At 33.6% G+C, this 18,611-nt stretch overlaps 1 protein-coding gene and 1 pseudogene across 1 annotated transcript; both read right to left on the minus strand.

Annotated features, from left to right (window-relative positions):
* Positions 1–296: 296 nt before the first annotated feature.
* Positions 297–12,364, minus strand: LOC135840212 (otoferlin-like; annotated as a pseudogene).
* LOC135838998 (otoferlin-like) lies at positions 12,201–18,401 on the minus strand. Its single transcript, XM_065354833.1, has 8 exons — positions 18,275–18,401; positions 16,477–16,705; positions 16,137–16,202; positions 15,925–16,021; positions 15,668–15,833; positions 15,399–15,591; positions 12,420–12,644; positions 12,201–12,368 (listed from the first exon to the last, which is right to left on the minus strand). The coding sequence occupies exons 2-8, from the start codon at positions 16,687–16,689 to the stop codon at positions 12,201–12,203; spliced, it is 1,128 nt and encodes a 375-aa protein (XP_065210905.1). The 5' UTR covers positions 16,690–16,705; positions 18,275–18,401.
* Between the last annotated feature and the right edge of the window lie 210 nt (positions 18,402–18,611).

Here is an 18,611-nt window from a genome sequence, read left to right on the forward strand (position 1 = left end):
GATTTTTTTAAATGCATAAACTTACTCTTTTGGATTTTTTTTTTAATTTCCAAAAAATCGGCTAAAAGGTCTTTTTTGATTAATTCGAGGTTGCCGAGTCCGAATCTGCTGTCCAATTTGAGCGCCGTTGATGTTTTCTTCATTGATAAATGGCGATTTTCTCGAAAACTGCGCAACAATAGGATCAAGTGAGACGTCGCTTTCGTACTCAGTGACCTCAAATTAGTCAAAAAAATATCATTAAAATTTTGCCACGTTTACAAAATGTTTAAAATGAATTACTTTTTTTTTGAAGAACTAAGTATATTTCATAATTTCTACAATAACACGAATCAATCTTATTACTTAGGTGATAAAAGCTCAGAATTTATCTAACAATTTCGAAACCAAGTAACTTGGAAGCTGAGAAAGCATTGCAAAGATGAATTCGATGATTAAAATGAACATTACAATTTTGAATAGAGTCCATTTGTAATTATGCCAGATGATGTATCTGGTCATTTTATAGAAATTGAAAAACCACAGAAACGAACTATCTGGACGTCTAAAACAAAATAGAAGGAATAAATCATTAAAATCTTGTAAATGACCCGTATGAGTTTTGGTTTGATTATTGATATAATGAGCATTGAGCATGAGGACTTCGGAAATTAATTATGCTTACAATGGTTTTTCCAAAGGACTTGGTTCATTTCGGCCACATCCAGCTGGTTTTTTTTCGGCTTCTTCCTTTGTGAGAAGATGTAATTCAGCTTCAACTTTTCCCTAATGTTAAGAAATTCACGATCAATAGATCTTAATAAATAATTTTTAAGAGTTGGGGAAAAGTAAATGTTGCAAGCTTCACAAGAAATTCTCAATAAAGTTGAAATATGCAAGCTGAATATTCTCACCGTCAATTCCATGTCTCCGTTTTCTTTTTTAACATGAAAAGGCCACCATCCTTTCACTCTCTTTTTCTTAAATATGTTGATCATGGTGACAGAACGGTTATCTTTCAACATATCTAATGTACATAACTTGGCAGATCTAGCTCCTTCCGGAAATCGGTGAAGATCTAAAACTAAAAATCCTAAAAAAAAAAAAATGAAAGAAATTTATAAAAATTCTACAATTACAAATTTTGTGCTTAGATTACATACCCAAACAATCATCAGCAGAAATCAAATCATCGTCGAAAAGTTGTAATTGTAATCGAGCTGGAATTTTACATTCACGTTCATCTGTAAAAACGATGCCTGATTTTTTTGTAGTTACTATTTTCTTTCCACAAGCGAAGTAGTCGAATGGAAATATAAATCTCCAGTTGAAATTTCCCTCTCCTGTTAAGGACCTGTAATGTACATCGGTGCATTGGCCGTCTTCTTCAGGACCAATGGCCCAACTGTAACAAAATAGGAGCATTTAATGAGAGCATTTTTTCTTCGCAAATATTCAGCATCAATTACCTATCTTATGTGCAAACATGTAGTTTTGATCATTTATTACTCACCCTTTTACATAGATATCTGACATTTTTTCACCAGTTAAGAAAGCTTTATCGTCTAGCTTTACATTGCTGGTATTCCATATAATTACTCGTAATTCGTACGACTTGAATTTTCTTGGAGAGATATCTCGTGGTACCGGTGTCGATAAATGTGCAGAACTATCCAGAGGGAAAATATCTACCCACATTATCAACTTACCCTAGAAAGAAAAAAATAAAAATAAAATTTACTATAAGTATGCAGCTGAGGTACCTACTTATTATTTTCAAATTCGGTGTTTTTTCTCACGAATACTTACTCTTTCCATATTTTTTTACCAGATTTATATAAAGGTCTCAATTCAACATGCTCTGGAACTAAAGCCCAACCTACAGGTGGTTCCATTTGATCCCAATGATGCAGCACAGCTAAAGCCATTTGTTCATTATCTCCTGTAAAATTTGTTGGAAAGAGTTTGAATCAAGTGCCAAGATGCCTAGGTAGGTACTTGAAAATTACTTAGTTCTTATTTTCTAAAAGTTCACCTTTGATTGCCTTGTTCTGAATTTTAAATTGTGTGGAGCCAATTTTAACTGAACTTTTTTTGTAAGAAGGTGAATCTAGTTTTGAATTTTTACAAAGTTCCTGTAATATTTCTGTGGGCTTCATTGTATCTCTCCATTTGTTACAACCAGTTCTGTATCAACAATAACGTATTAGTTCATGATGGTTCTATCCTCAGATGTAAGTATTGTGTATTATGCCGACGAGAGTAGCTAATTTTCTTACGTTTCATATTTTTTTGATAAACCACATATTGCACGATGTCTACTATGAAATCGATTTTCCAGATCAATTTTCGTTTCACCAATTACATTATTTGGAAATATGAATTTGCGATCTAGAACTTGAATGGTCAACAATGAATCTCGAGGAAATTCTGCTTCAATTTTGAAACATCTGAAAACAATGGTCTTTCTTAGTTTTAAGATGTGGTTAACAAAAATTGAAATACGCTTTGTTTGCCATACTCTCCAAACACTGGATTTAATTCTTTCGGGATGTATTTGCTTTCTTGCCTTTGCGATCCCAACTGAATGCAGATGTAAGGATCTAGATATCCGTTTTCATTAATCGGATGAAGATTCTGTGCTTTCACTATGTAAATATGAATCATCACGCGAGTTGGATTATTAAATGAAACACCTCGATGAGATCCGGGCACAGAGTCAACATGAGAATAAACGGTATCCTCAGGTGGGAGGCATTTATAAACTTTGAATGAACCCTGAAATACAATATGACTTCGCGTTATTCTAATGGCTGATTCATTTTTGTTTTCATGGTTACCCTTAAAAGAGTATAGACCTTAAATGTGCCAGTGAGTCTATTCGTGTCGTTGAAATCCTGTTCAAACACTTTACCACTGTAAAGATCGAATGATGATAACCAATCTTGAAACCGATTAAATTCCGGTTGCGCTTCTAGTTCATTTGGATATATCTGAAAAGTTGAAAGTGCGATTAGATTATGCATTACCTCAGAATGAGTTAGTCGGGGAGCCCGATTAAGGCTCGAAAAAAAGTGGCCCTACTTACAAAATGGCGGTCATTTAAAGGTAGAACGAAAGATCAAGCAACAATTTATCACCTGTCAAAATTTCAAGTGCCACAGTGCGTTTTTCGATTTTTGGTGAATTTGTGAAAAAGGCGGGGGAAAAATCAAAATTTCACCAAATTGATCAAGAAAGCTGAAATTTGGGTTATATCCTATTTTCGACATGTCAAATCGATTGGAAACTGTTTCAAACCGTTTTGAGCAGTTCTGGAGCCTACCAGCAGATTTTCGAAACTCGAAATTTCAACAAAATTTTATCAAATGGAGTTGGATAGCCGAAATTCACTCTGCAAACTAGTTTCAATACGCTACGAAGTCAGCTGCAGGGGGATTTCAAGTCATTTTGGAGCATCCAGTGATTTTTTTTAAATTACTGGAGCCTCCAGTAGATTTTTGAAACTTGAAATTTCAGTAAAATTTCATCAAACGGGGATGGAAAGTCGAAATTCATTCTGCAAACTAATTTCCATACGCTACGAAGTCGACTGCTGGTGGATTTCAAGTCGTTTTGGAGCCTCCAGCAACTTTTTGAAAGGTTGTATGGTGTTTCTTGGAAAATTAAAATTTCCAAAAAGTAGCTGGAAGCTTTAAAACCATTTAAAAACACTTGAAACCACCATGTAGTCGACTTCATATCGTATTGAAATAAGTTTGCGAAGTAAATTTCAGCTTGCCAACTCCATTTGATAAAATTTTGCGGGAATTTCAAGTTTCAAAAATCTACTGGAGGCTCCAGTAATTTTCAAAAAGTCGCTGGAGGCTCCAAAATGACTTGAACCCACCCGAAGTCGTCTTCAGAGGAAGTTAAAATTGGAGTGTAGAGTTAATTTCAGCTTTCCATCTCCATTTGATGAAATTTTGTGAAAATTTGAAGTTTCAAAAATCTGATGGAGGTTCCAGGAATTTTCAAAAAGTAGCTGAAGGCTCCAAAATTACTTCAACCCAGCTGAAGTCGTCTTCAGAGGGTGTTAAAAATGAAGTGTAGAGTAAATTTCAGCTTTCCATCTCCATTTGATGAAATTTTGTAAAAATTTAAAGTTTCAAAAACCTGACGGAGGCTCCAGGAATTTTCAAAAAGTCGCTGGAGGCTCCAAAATCACTTAAACCCACCCGAAGTCGTCTTCAGAGGAAGTTAAAATTGGAGTGTAGAGTTAATTTCAGCTTTCCATCTCCATTTGATGAAATTTTGTGAAAATTTGAAGTTTCAAAAATCTGATGGAGGTTCTAGGAATTTTCAAAAAGTAGCTGAACGCTCCAAAATTACTTCAACCCAGCTGAAGTCGTCTTCAGAGGGTGTTAAAAATGGAGTGTAGAGTAAATTTCAACTTTCCATCTCCATTTGATGAAATTTTGTAAAAATTTAAAGTTTCAAAAATCTGACGGAGGCTCCAGGAATTTTCAAAAAGTCGCTAGATGCTCCAAAATGACTTGAAATCCCCCTGCAGTACTTCGTAGCGCATTGAAATTTGTTTGCAGAATAAATTTCAGCTTTCCAACTCCATTTTGATGAAATTTTGTGGGAATCTCGAGTTTCAAAAATCTGCTGGAGGCTCCAGAACTGCTCAAAACGGTTTGAAATAGTTTCCAATCGATTTGGCATGTCGAAAATAGGGTATATCCCAAATTTCAGCTTTCTTGGTCAATTTGGTGAAATTTCGATTTTTCCCCTCATTTTTGGCCTATTTGATTTTTCAAAAATTCACTAAAAATCGAAAAACGCACTTTAGCACTTGAAATTTTGACAGCTGATAAAGTTTTGCTTGATCTTTCGATCTACTTTTGTACGGTTTGAAAAATTTTGTGCAAGTCCTATGTTGGAGCGCAAAATCTGCTATTTCTGCTGACCTGTCAATCAAAATCACTATACTCCCCCCCATTAAGAAAAAATTTGTCCCGGAGGATCGACGGGGGGGCTGCAATAGATCCTTAACCGGGCTTTCCGACTAAGTAGGTACATATTAAATCCACGCAAGCGGATACTGATAAACTTACTGTGAATTTAACAATTTTTTTATTTTTAATGCGCTGATTTTCTGCTTCACGTTCATCCTATGTAAAATAAATCACTGTGCTATAGACGAGCCTAAATAGAAATAGTTAGGCAAAACTTAGTACATAAATTCAATGAGCCCATTTCAAGGTTAAAATCTATGGTGGGAAACTCGAGTGATTATGACAATAGGTAATACCTACCTATTCCTCAGTATGTTTTTTCCACTCGATTAAGAACGTGCGTTCGTATTTTTTATGTAATTTTTTATCTTTAAATTTACCAGTCATTACATGACTGAATTCGAGTATTTTGTTTAAAATTGAACTTATTAAAATGATATAATTTCTCCGGTAACGCGAGTGTTATTTTGTGTTGCTATGAATTTATTTCACTAATTAATTGGACATCAATTCTAATGGAGTAAGTTTCCTGGTCAAGTTACCGGCAGGGCTGAGGTAAATCCTCTAGCCAATATGTTGGTCAGCATTTAGGTTCTTATTTCAAAGTGTAGGGCTACGATATAATCTATGAATAGATTCAGTCCAACTACTATTGATATGGTCAAGGTAATGATTAGGTTAATGGTAAAGTAGTTAGAATTCATCTGAATAATCTAGGTAAGGATTTAATACAGTGATTCAATCTGAATAATCTAGGTATAGATTTAGTAGATTTCCAACTATTTCGACTTGCTTGCAATGTCTAGAAATGTATGTAAATTCAATTTACTTTTCGAGTTTATTTTTACACTGGGATACGTTCCAACTAAGATTGTGTATGATGTAGGTTCTACCTACCTTGTAAATAAAATCCCTTTCTTTCGATTGAGTATTGGTTGAAACAGATCTTCGTGTATTTGAATTAAAATAGAGCATTTTTGTATTATGTGGTTAGGTAGGTTTGTCTTATCCTAATCCAAACCCATCCCAATATTTCCTAATCATAAAATTTCCTAATACCTATCTTCTCATTATTTGTTCCTAGTTCTAAAATTCTCTCTTATTCCTAATTCCTACACCACATCACGCATTTTAATATTTCTTCACCTACCTCTGTACCTACTTATAAAATTTTCATTTGAGATTACTTGAGGGACGTCTGATTCCATAGAAGCGAAATATCTTGTCCACCAGCTGCTACCACCTGCATCATCACAATCTATAGAGTTCCTACGTGTTTTATTCTCAACAGTCAAATCCTGTAAGATAAGTACGTATATATTTTGTTATTTAAGAAAACAAAAGAACCGTTCTCACGTGAAAAATTGACAAATGTATTCGCCTTTACTTACGTGATCCAATTTAATTATTACTTTTTTCGTCAAATGTAACGTTTCAAGATGTTTATCGACACCTATTTTCATGTCGTTGATCATATTATTGTGATCACAATAAAACAAATAATTAGAAATGAATTAATTTTGGTTTTCACATTTAATAGGGATATTCTGAAAGTCAGAAAATTCGTAAACCTTACCAATATGATCATTTTTTCCACATTTAATCACAGGATCGTGAATGTATTTGTGAACCGAATTAATGACGTGAGAGCCTATTAATTCAGGTTTTCCGAAGCTTCGTTGATTAAGCACACGTATTGTTAAAGGCGACTTGTACACGTTTTCTTCTGGGAGCTCCTGTAAAATATATCATTTCATTATCTATTATTAAGCCTACTCTTTTATGCGAAAAAACGTTTTAATAATTTTACAAATTTGTTCTGTACTTACCAAGTCGAGAAAATTTGGTTTGATCACAGCAGCTTGTAAATCTGATGATAGAGTTTTTCCTGCGCATTCTATTTCTACAATTGCCCTATGGGCACGTTTGGCACTCAGGACGCAATGCCAGCGAAAAAGTGCCAAAATCTGACACTAAGTGTCACATTTTGGCACTCAGTGTCAGATTTTGACACTGGAGTGTCATGTGTCGGCACTCGAGTGTCAGGCACTGGCACTCAGGGTCAGATCTTGACACTGGAGTGTCAGGTGATGACACTCGGGCATCAGGCATTGGCACTCCAGTGTAAAATGTTGGCACTGAAAACATTTTCCAATAATACAAGTCTCAACTTTTTAGTTTTTAAGCAAATAAAACTTTGCTTGAACATTAAACATAAAAGAATTCGCAAAATTTCAGATTTTTTAAGAATTGTATTTTAATTTAAAATTTTGTTTAAAAAATTTTTATGCATCAAAAGTTTGAAATCAAGTTTCTGCGGATATACGAGGGGTGTTCAATAATGACTGAGAGTAGTGCTGGTGTGCCAAAAGATCGACTCAGAATCTCAAATTCTATCTTTTGGAACTGGACAATTTTTTCCAATACAGGTTGGGTGGGGACCAGAGCGAAAAACCCAAGATTTTTTGAATATTCCCCCTCTTTGAGGACCAATATCCATCCTTCAGGGGAACCTCCAAAACCGAAAGTTTTTCTGAGTGAATTTCAACTTAAAATGGAGGTTCCCGCTGAATTTTCTCGAAATCGTCCAACTTTTTTTTCGCGATCCATTAAAAAGAGCATACAAGTACATAAGAAAAATACAAGTTTTAAAATTTCTTCATTTTGTAATTATTTTCTTTTCAAAAAAAGAACAGGCGCTTTTCCAACAAATTTAAATTCGTTTTTTTTTTAAATAGTTTTATTCAAAATTTTTAAGCCCTACTTTTGAAAATTTTTTTTGAGAAAAAAATTCAAACTTTAAAATTTTCATGCTTACCTACTCGTCTATTTAAACAAAAATATATGTTCCAGAAAAGTTTTTAGGATCAGCATTATCAATACTTGAAATTTTCATTTTTTTTTTTTTTGAATACCTACGAGAAAAATTTTCTTTGAAACCTTATTGCAACTTTTTCCTAAGCTTCAGTAAATTTTTTCAACTAATAAATTTTTTTTTTTTTGAAAAATATTTTAAATTTTGAGGTTTACCTATACTCTTGAAAATTTTCATTGAGAAAAAAAAACAAAAAATTGGAACCCCTCTTTTTAAAAACAATAATTGTAAAAAATAGTGTTTTTTATAAGGAAAAAATTGAAAATTGGAATCGAATAAATTTAAAATTTTCTCCAGTGGGATAGGTAATAATTTCAGAGAAAAAAAAAATCTTGAAAAAATAATTACTAGTGTCTAAAAAGTTCAGTGATGCATGCTCAAAAGTCAAAATGAATGAGCAATCAACTAATACCCGCTTCATCGTAAATAAATTATGTCTCACGTGGTGGCGTAGTTGGTAAAGCATCGGACTGTCACGCAAGGAACCCAGGTTCGAGTCCAGCCGGAGCCGAAAAATTTCGAAGAAAAAAGGCGGTAAAACAAGAAAATGGAGATATCTACATCAACAACACCTCTACCCAGGCAACACTGCTGCGAAAAATTACTAGAATCGGCAATAAAAAACTTTCCTCATAATTTTTCCTTGCCGATACTGGCACTGGCACTGGCACTGAAAATTTGCATTGCGTCTCAGTCTCATATTGACGCAATGTATCAGTTCCCAGTGCCAGTGGCACTGACACTGGCACTCTGACACTATGACACTGGCACTAAAAATTGGCATTGCGTCCCAGTCTCAATTTGACGCAATGTCAAATACTGGCACTAAAGTGCCAAACGTGCCCACAGGGTGGTCGTTTGACAGTCGCCCACAAACCTTTTTTTAAATTCCTCAGACCCCCAAAAAAGACTTCTATTCTGTGGTAAAAGTTTACAACAACAAAGAATAAAAAATGTATACTTGTGCTTATCGTCATTATTCAATTAGAGACTTACCGGTACATTGCTTTTTTGGGTGCAATGGTATGTGGAATTGGTGAAACTGATCTCATTCTAGGTTGAACGTTTCTACATCTGTCACGGGGAGAATGTTCTACTGGTAATTCGTTCTATAAGAAGAGCAATGGCGATAAATTCATTTCAAACATTTTGCCAAATTACCAACGAATAATTTTATAAATTACCTGAATGAGTTCAAATGTTGCTAAAAGTTCACCAGCACGTTTACCACATCGCTGAATATTGTACCATTCCAATTTTAATGAAGTGGGGCAAACAGTTTCGTTTGCTAGTTGAACATGAGGGCGAGCTGTGGTTAATCCTAAATAGTCGGATTTACTCTGTGAAGTAGGCACATATAGGTTGTATAGGTATTATTCAAGAGGTAAGAAAGGGCAGACAGATCATACTCCTATTTTTAAAATTTACCCAAGTATCTTCATCGAAAATTTCTATCACGATGAGAGGTGGTTCCTTTTTTATATACTCTTTAGAACCATACAGGGTAATATCATCGATAATCAACATTTCATTCCATATTGGCGTTACAGTTTGACGTCTTATCTGAATAAAAAATTCATTTTTTTTTCAGTTTTTCTTTTAAAAATTTTTTAAAAAGCTATCGAAACGTTGAAAAATATTTACCTCAGTCTTATTCGAACATTCTCCGATAAACACTCGAGCAAAAGGATCAGAAAAACCCGAATTATCTGATCCTATTAATGACCGCGCTTCATACATATGAGCTTGAAATTTAAACGTCTATAAATAATGAACAAAGCATCGATTATCATTTAAATTTTTCAAGAAGTGCGAATCTATTTTATCAATTTTTTATCAAAAATTTTAATATGGTATACTGACGTGTTTCTCTGTGCAATGTATCATTAAAGGAGGTAGAAAGTTTGGTTTTTCAATATTTTCAACTTCACTTGGCCTTTCATATCCTGTTGGATATCCCTCAAAGAAATGTTCTCTTTCTTCGAATAAACCGAACCATAGATAAATGTCTATTTTCGCTTGAATCCATCTGCTACACGGATCTGTTCTTTTATTGCCCGGTAACTGTATCAAAATAGGTAGATACATTATTAAAAATAATTGAATCGGTGAGTGCAGAAAGGTAACAAGTCACATTTTTGGAAATTTTTTTTTTTCACGGATATAAGGGTTTCAAAGTACGGCGGATCGACTGGTGATGTCAGATTTCCGCAAAACTGCCGGGAAAGTGGTATTTGGGCACAGAAAAAGGGCGGATCCGCATTTATGACTTTTTTGTAAAATTTTTTAAATTCCTTGAAACATAACTAACATTTTTGAGAAGACCATTTTTTGAAATCTAAGTTAATCTCTGAACTGAAAAATGATGAAAAAATTAACAACTTCGGCAAAAAGTCTTAGAACTCAAGGGGTTTTTGGTCAATTTAAACGAGATAGCAGTCTAAATGATGTACTTAGATGTAGAATCAAGCCCCATTCGTGCCCGAGCAATTTCAAAAAAAATTTTGTCGATTGGGTGCAGAAAGGGTTCAAGTCCCATTTGTTTAGGCAGCAACAGCGCCGGCGCACGTGAATATTTTTTTTTCTAAACAGTGCTAAAAATTGTGTCTTGGGGTCCTCTTTCAATGACCTTAAGCATGTTTACCAAAAATTTTTGATTTTCAAATAAATCAGTTTTTTGTTATTCCTGAAAAGTGCGAAAATGGACTTGTTCCCTTTCTGCACTCACCGATTCAATTATACTTACGTATTTAATACATTAAACGTGAAAGTAAGCATTGATTAAAAAATGTTGTTTACCATAAGGAACAGTGTATGAACTTTTGAACAAAATTTTCCACGCTCTTCTTCGGTCACAGAGAATATCAAATCCTTTGCCGCTATTCTTTGATATGCGTGTCTTTTATTGTTGACTATGAGCCACAAAAAAATATCCGGAAGTGCGTCTTGAGGCTGAAAATAATCGAGTCATAATTAGGTAGGTACATACTTACCTATCCACTTGCGTGAAATTGTGCTAGACATTTTTATGCATTACTCACATCTTCGATCATACTTTTCAGCTTCTTTAAGTAACCCTTTGCTTCATTGCATGCATGTTTTAATGATTGTTTAGTGACACCAGCTCTTAATTTTTCAACTTTTTCTCTGATCGATTTCTGCAATGAACGTTTTTTAACGTTGATCTCTCAAAATACTAATGTATGAAAGTAATTTTTCAAGTGGCAATTTGTACCTATTTCATTAAATACGTACTATCTCTCTAATGCACATTTCCATCCTATCACGATCGAGTTTGATGCTCATATCATCTGTTGATCTCAATTCAGCTTTCGATATGTATTTAATACAATGTGCAGTGAAGTTCTCCAGCTCTTGTTTCAGTTCATTCTTTTCCATCTTGTGAGAAACATTGGTCAATCCTTCTTCCTACATCGAAGAATGATTAAAAGTGAGCATTAAGATTTTTTAGTCGTAATTATAATGGAAAATTCAAACTTCAAAACTCCATCACTGACACTGCATTACCTAATAAAAAAAACTCACCAACGTTTCCGCCAGGTTCATTATCATGTTTGAGTTGTACATCCTTAATCGATTATCTGGCCAGTGTGATTTTATGTACATACATGGCTTATCATCTCGATAAGGTAGGAAATAACTTTCATTATTGTGAGTCATTGGATTCATCGGCGGTGTGGTACTAGACCAATCTGCAGTTTTAGTCGAAGCAGCGATATCTGCGGAATAGTGAAGAAAAAAGCCTATTTTTAATCAATTATTCACATCGAGAAACGCTACTTTTATTAAAATCAGAAGGGGAAAAACAAGCAAGGATATAAAAATATTCTGGTCAGCAGAACACTCAAAAAAAAAACGAAAGCTACCTACTTGTAAATTTCTGAATGTTTTATTACTTACTTCTGCGAGCCTCGGAATTAGAATAATCGTAGCTCCTGCGTTGATAATCAGTTTCGTGAACGTGGTCGTGATTTTGAGAATATTTGTCACCATCTAATGTATTTCCAGCGTTGCCGATGCTTATTTCAAAAAATAATTTGTCTCTCGACTTCACTTCCATCATTGTCGCGTTCATGATGGAACCAAATAGGAAAAACTCTTCTGATTTTAGAGCTATTCCATGATCCGACTTAAACCACCATTGGTGAAATAAGCATAATTGATTATGTGGAGAAATTTTTCAAAAAAGTGATGATTTTTTTTTTTTTTTTGTTAAAAGTTGTTAAAATTGAAGTAAAAATTACAGTAGGTATTCTTAAAGTACCTAACAGAACTGAAAAATTCCATTAGATTTCAATTTTTTATACAGATGTTTACCTTTTCAGTTATTGTACACGCGCGTGATATTTGTACTTCTGTGGGGGCATCATCAAAAGCCTCCAAAATATTGGTTTCAATTTCCACGAGTAACCGACCCCTATACCCAACACCTTCGCCAAATTCTCTGGTCGAACCGTACAAATGAATGAAAGCAGGGCCGAACGTTGGTAATCCTGTGAAAAGTTGAAAAATTTAATAAATTCTATCTTTTCATAGTAGATTACCTGTGTAATATTGCGTAAAATTCTATACTCGCCTCCGTTTCCAGCGCGTGATATTATTTTAAGATCGATGAAATGTGTACCGATAATGTTACTGTGTACTATATCATTATCTCTCTCTTTCAGTTGTATCTTGATTCTTTGGAATAAAGACGAAAACATTTCATGGAAAACAATTTGTTCATTCCACACTGGAGCACAATTATGTGGTATCACTTTTGTTTTGCCCTGTTGATTGAAAACAGAAAACAAAAAAAACAGTGATTGATTTCTCCTCATATCTTATCAATACTTTCTCCTGAGTGAATATAATTTATTATATCAGATAAGCTTGCATCACATATGGACGATTTCTTAATTTGAACAGATCTGATCTAATCGAAAATTTGACCGAATCGCAGCTGAAGAATGCTCGGATTTGATGTGATCTTGCATATCATAATTGGATTCCATCACTTTTTACTTATTGAACGTAATCTATCTGATCAGATACTTAAGCGTGTATCATAACAGATAAGTACGATAAGAACGTTGATCAAACTGCATCCAGGGATGAGTATTCATGATTAGATTCAATCACTTTCTCTCAAGTAAGCATCATTTGATCTGATAAGCATTTTTGAATTAATTATGCATAAATGCGGCTAATTTTCTAATGTGACCTGAACGGATTAGATTTAGGGTCACGGGTGGTTAGTTGTCAATAATTGTTGGTTGTCAAATTGCGTTTTTAAAAGGATACATGAACGCTATCTCCACGAAACCTGCATAATAACTTCATGCTATACCTATTAGTGTTCCAACATGCAAAATTTACAACATAGCTTTTTATTTGGGGATACAGTTTTGAAAAAAGTGATTTTACAGGTGCGAAGTTACACATGTTAAATTGGAACTTTTCGTTTTTAAACATCAAAAATTTGTCAAAAGTAAATAAATTATACATCAATTTAAAGGAAATTTTATCACGGATTCAGTAATCACATGTTCAATTACAAAAAATTTTGAAATGAATAAAATTTTTTGGTACAAATATGAAAAACGAGAAGTTGTTAGTTGTCAAAAAAGGGAATATTGTTAGTTGTCAATGAGATAGTTTACCAAAATATGCATCAAAGTGGAAAAATATTTTTAGAAAATTATCTATTGCATTATTGAATCATTTTTTTCTGCCTTTCATTCTATAAAACGAATAAAAAGTTGAATTGATCGATTTACCTATGCAAAAAAAAAATTCAAAGAATGACCAGTCAATTTTTAAGTCGTTTATGGATATTTTTTCGAAGTTTTTGGGTTTATCTAAAAGTTTAGTCTTTCTCACGTGTTATCTTTTTGAAAATTTTCGAAAATTGAATTGTAAGTTTTTTTTTTTATCAATAGTGAACGCGTGTTTGACAACTTACAACAGGGGTGGTTGTTAGTTGTCACAAAAAAGTGTCTCACTAAATCCACCATTAACTATTCATCACATGAACCAAAATTCAATTTTAAAAAAAGAAAACACGCGCAAAGAATCAAGCTTTCAAATGAGCCCAAAACCGCAAAAAAATATTCATAAATGGCTTCAGAAACTTCAAAAAACATTTTTTTTTGACAACTAACCACCCGTGACCCTATCCAATCAAAACTTTGATTAAATCAAGTCTAGTGGACGTTTGGATCTGATATCATTTGATCAGATCTGAAACGACATTATTAGGTAATAATTATTCAATTTATTTTCTCTGAAGAGAGATGTGATTTCATACTTTTGGATAAAAATGTGTAGAAAATCAAATAAGATCAATTTCCTGGTCTGCTCAAGTCTGAACAATGATGTAATCCAATCAAACCGCAACATAATTGATACAATCTGATTAATAGCTCTTGTTAGACTCAATCAATTTTCGCTGATCAGATAAGCGCATTTCAAATCAGATCTGCTAAAATGTAGTCTATTTTTTAATCTGACATGATCTAAAGTGCATAATCTAGTCTTATCTGAACTGATCGGTACTGATCTGATCTGATCTGGCCTGTTCTAATGTGATCTGAACATACTGAATTTGATTAAAAATCCAACTGAATTATTAGACACAGGACAGGATTTTCCTGAGTATGAATGATTTTATCTGATCAGATAAGCGCATTTCAAATTAGATCTGCACAAATCTGATCAATTTTCTGATAAAATCTGTCCTTATCTCATTAAATCTAATCTTATCTGATTAGAATTGAGCTGATCTTATCTGATCTTATCTGATCAAAACTAATCCGATCTTGTCTGATCAGAACTAATCTGATCTTGTCTGATCAAAACTAATCTGATCTTATCTGATCAAAACTAATCTGATCTTATCTGATCAAAACTACTCTGATCTTATCTGATCAGAACTAATCTGATCTTATCTGATCTGATCGGCACTAATCTGATCTTATCTGATCAGAACTAATCTGATCTAATCTTATCTGATCAGAACTAATCTGATCTTATCTGATCAGAACTAATCTGATCTAATCTGATCTAATCTGATCTTATCTGATCAGAACTAATCTGATCTGATCCTGTCTAAACAGACTGAAAATCTGATTAAAAATTCAAGTGAATTATTAGATACAGGGCAGGAAGCGTTTCTCCAATCTTATTGGAAGCCTGATTAGATTAAATCACTTTTCCTTGAACATGCATGCTTTTATATGATCGGATAAGTGTATTTCAAATCAGATAAGGATTATTTCCTGATCTGAACCAGTATGAATAAATCGAATTCGATCCTAACTCTGATTAAATTGAACTTGAGGAATTCACGAATCTGATTATACTTAGTTCAAATAAATTGTCTCTGAGTGAGTACGATTCTATCTGATCAGATAAGCGTATTTTTAATCTAATCTGCTCTGATGCGGTCAATTCGTTGATCTGATCAGATGTAAACAGATTTTATTCAACCGAAACTGTAGTAATATTTTTAGTTTGTTTATTTCAAAAAGATGCATTCTTACTTCTAATCCAGCGAAAGAGACTTCAACGTAAGGATTAACGAAATCTTTTTTTGACTCTCCGGCGAAATTTTCTTTAACGTACGTTCCAACTGAGCGAGTCATTTTTGGAAGACCATCTGCTCTGTAAATTTTCACAATCAAGCGAACTTTTTGCTTTTCTCTCTTACGTTCCTCGTCTGATTTTGGTGAAATCCTAAAAATTGTTCATAAGTTTTTCAAATGAAAATGTGAGTATAATAATGGTCAAATAATCATTTCTCGTTGCTTACCTGTCGACCTCATCGTATTCAGTTGTGATCACTGTGGGTATGGATGGCGTTATTGCGTTGTTTCCCTGGCAGGTTATACGGAAATCACATTTCACAGTACCTTTACAACTTCCGCCAATGTGGTGTGGGTCTCTTAATTCACAAATTTTGTCAATGAATTGATGATCTGCGCAGATTTTTTGGAAATGTTATTAAAATGATAATATTTAGGTATATCATGGTTAAAATATTTCTTTTATCATTCCATTGGACTTCACCTGGTTCGTCATACACAGTTCTCAGATTTACTTTGTATGTGCCTATTGTAGTTTCAGTCTTCTTCATACGAAGCATTTGTGTTTTAACATGCAAAACCTATTCAACAAAGTATTCTTGAATTGTAACTTTCGCCCAGGGTTTTTTTAAATACTTATTTCGATAAGAGAAAAAAATATGCACATTTCTGAAAGCGGAAATTTTTCCAACTTACCGTCAATGTTATCATTTCATCTAAGAACTCAGCGGCTGGCTTATCGTTGAAATTGAATCTGAAATCCTGTAAAATATTCATAAAATAACTGCTAACTATAGAAGTACTTAAACATGCGTACACCAAATCTGAGTAAGGATGGTTTTTTTTTTCAAAAGGAAGCATCGTAATGTAAAAAATGAACCAGCTGAACTTAGCTGAATTTTTTGATAAAATAACTTGAACCAAAATCATGTGAGAATTTCATCAAAATGATAAATTTTTGTCAGCTCGCTCAAGTTTTCTCTCGTTAGTCTCGTGTCATGACATGGCACTTTAGTATTTTATATTATGGACTTACTTCTTTATAGACCGGACAAATTGTGTTTCCTATTTCTTGAGTGTACTTTTTGTTCCTTCCGATTTGAACGCAAACTCTTACAGGATCCGCATTTATTCCGGCAAATTGACTTCCTTCGATGATTCTTACATGGACACAAAAATCGTGTGGTTTTGCTGCATCCTTGACTTCGAAAATTGAATTAATCGCTTCCATGCTGGATCGCAATGACATTTTTTTCGCCTGAAAACTGCGTTTCGATCGAACGTTTACTACTTTCATGAATTTTCATCATAATGGAGGGAAGGTTTGTGCTCGTAAGAAGTGTTGAGATAGTTTTAAAAGCTAGGTAGCCAAATAGACGATAAAAAATCATCTACAATGTAATTTTTTTTACAAATTTTCAATGTTTCCAATCTTTTGCTCTCGTATGAGAAGTTGAGCTTTTGCTCTGAACGTTCAAATTTGGGGTTTTCAGATTTCGATAGAATATGAGTTCGAAACTTCTTGGTATATTTTTCTTTGAAACTCTGCGAACAGATTTGTTCCAAGTTCAACCAGTCTTTAAGAGAATTTAAAATTACGACGCACACTCCATCCATTTCTGGGAGGGGGAGAAGGGGTGGGACGGTTGTACTTGCATACTCGTACCATGGAAGGAAACTCGTGTAAAAAAATCTGAGCGAAATCAGAAGACTCCACTTAATTTTTTTTTTGGTTCGAAGTTCCGGTTTACATAGAACAGATGATTTAAAAACACGCTGATGGTGTTAATAAAAATGCATACTCAGTTTGCCGTAAATAATTCGCGTGCTGCATTTACGGCAAACCGATTATGCAATTCTTTCGACATGCAGGTATTTGTTTGTGAGCTTTCGTAAGAATGAGCAGCTGTTGAAATTGAAACGAATTTTTAGCAATTTGAAAAAACCTTTGAAAATTGGAAAAAAAATGTAGATATTTCTATTTCTTTTTTTTTCATTTATCAACTTACAATTTACATATTTTTAATTTTTTAATCATTAAAATTGTACCATTGCGATTTACGTGAACCGAATTATCTCTAGTTTCATATTACGTACCTATCCATCCGAGTGACAAATCAACGAAATTATCTACATTTTGATAAATCATGGTACGTCTGTGCCAACGATAATCAATTTTTTCTCATTTTTGTCGCGTAGTTTTTTCATAAAAAAAGATAAGTTTATCCGCAGGATATGAAATAAGCCATAAAAAGGTATGCAATATATTTTTTAACACGTGTAGGGAAATCAAATCAAAGTTATGAACCTCGAACTTCCAACAAATGACGTTGATATTTCGATTGTTTTGGAGCGATTTTTCGAATTATCCGCGTGAATTTTTCAAAATAGATCAAAAATAGTTGGCCTAGGTCGCGTATCTAACTTCTCATATTATTATTTTGGCATTAGAATAGGTATAGTTATGTATGGTTAGACAAGGCCAAGAAGAAATTTTCAGCTGCTGAAGTTGATATTTCAGTTGTCTACGCAGATTTTTCAATTTTCTCAGAGAAAATCGAAAGGAATTAAAAGGTATGACCTACGCATAGAGCAAGAGCACTTGATACAATCCCCGAGGAAAACAGTTTGGGCATAGGTGATCTTAATTAGGTAATTACAATGGTCATAATTCATAAAAATAGGTTGAAAAAAGCCTCGGTAGTTTACTTCCAGCTATAGATGTATCCCATAAAAAATCTGAAACTCCAAGTTCAAAAGGAAAGGAGCTATGAATTCCTGAAGAAATACGACTCTCGAAAAAGTAGTCAAATGAAATAAGTAAAATAACTCACTCGAAATGTCGTTCTTTGAAATCAGTTCCGAAATTTCTTGAAAACAGCTGCGTACCAAAAAATTATTTATAAAACCAAACCGACAGTGAAAATGACAAAAAAAAATGTTGACAATGAGAAGCGTGAGTATTATCTGGTGATATTTATGTATATTTTTTATCAGATAGTGACATTTTAGATACCGTACAGGAGGAAGGGAGAAATCGATAAACGTCAGAGATGGATTTTTGATAACAAAAAAAGATTTTGTAAATTATCTGCAGATTTTTATTGAAATTAATTTGCGTTTTTTTTTTTTCAGTGAAATATTGAAATTTAGTGAAAAAATGGAAATCTG

Source organism: Planococcus citri, chromosome 3 (genome assembly GCF_950023065.1).
Source record: "Planococcus citri chromosome 3, ihPlaCitr1.1, whole genome shotgun sequence".
NCBI classification, from domain to species: Eukaryota; Metazoa; Arthropoda; class Insecta; order Hemiptera; family Pseudococcidae; genus Planococcus; species Planococcus citri.

Coding starts and splice junctions, on each gene's coding strand:
- LOC135838998 (XM_065354833.1), bottom strand. CDS start 16,689: ATGTCATTGCGATCCAGCATGGAAGCGATTAATTCAATTTTCGAAGTC. Junction 16,203..16,476: donor TTTGTCCGGTCTATAAAGAA/GTAAGTCCATAA, acceptor AATATTTTACAG/GATTTCAGATTCAATTTCAA. Junction 15,592..15,667: donor GAATACGATGAGGTCGACAG/GTAAGCAACGAG, acceptor AACAATTTTTAG/GATTTCACCAAAATCAGACG.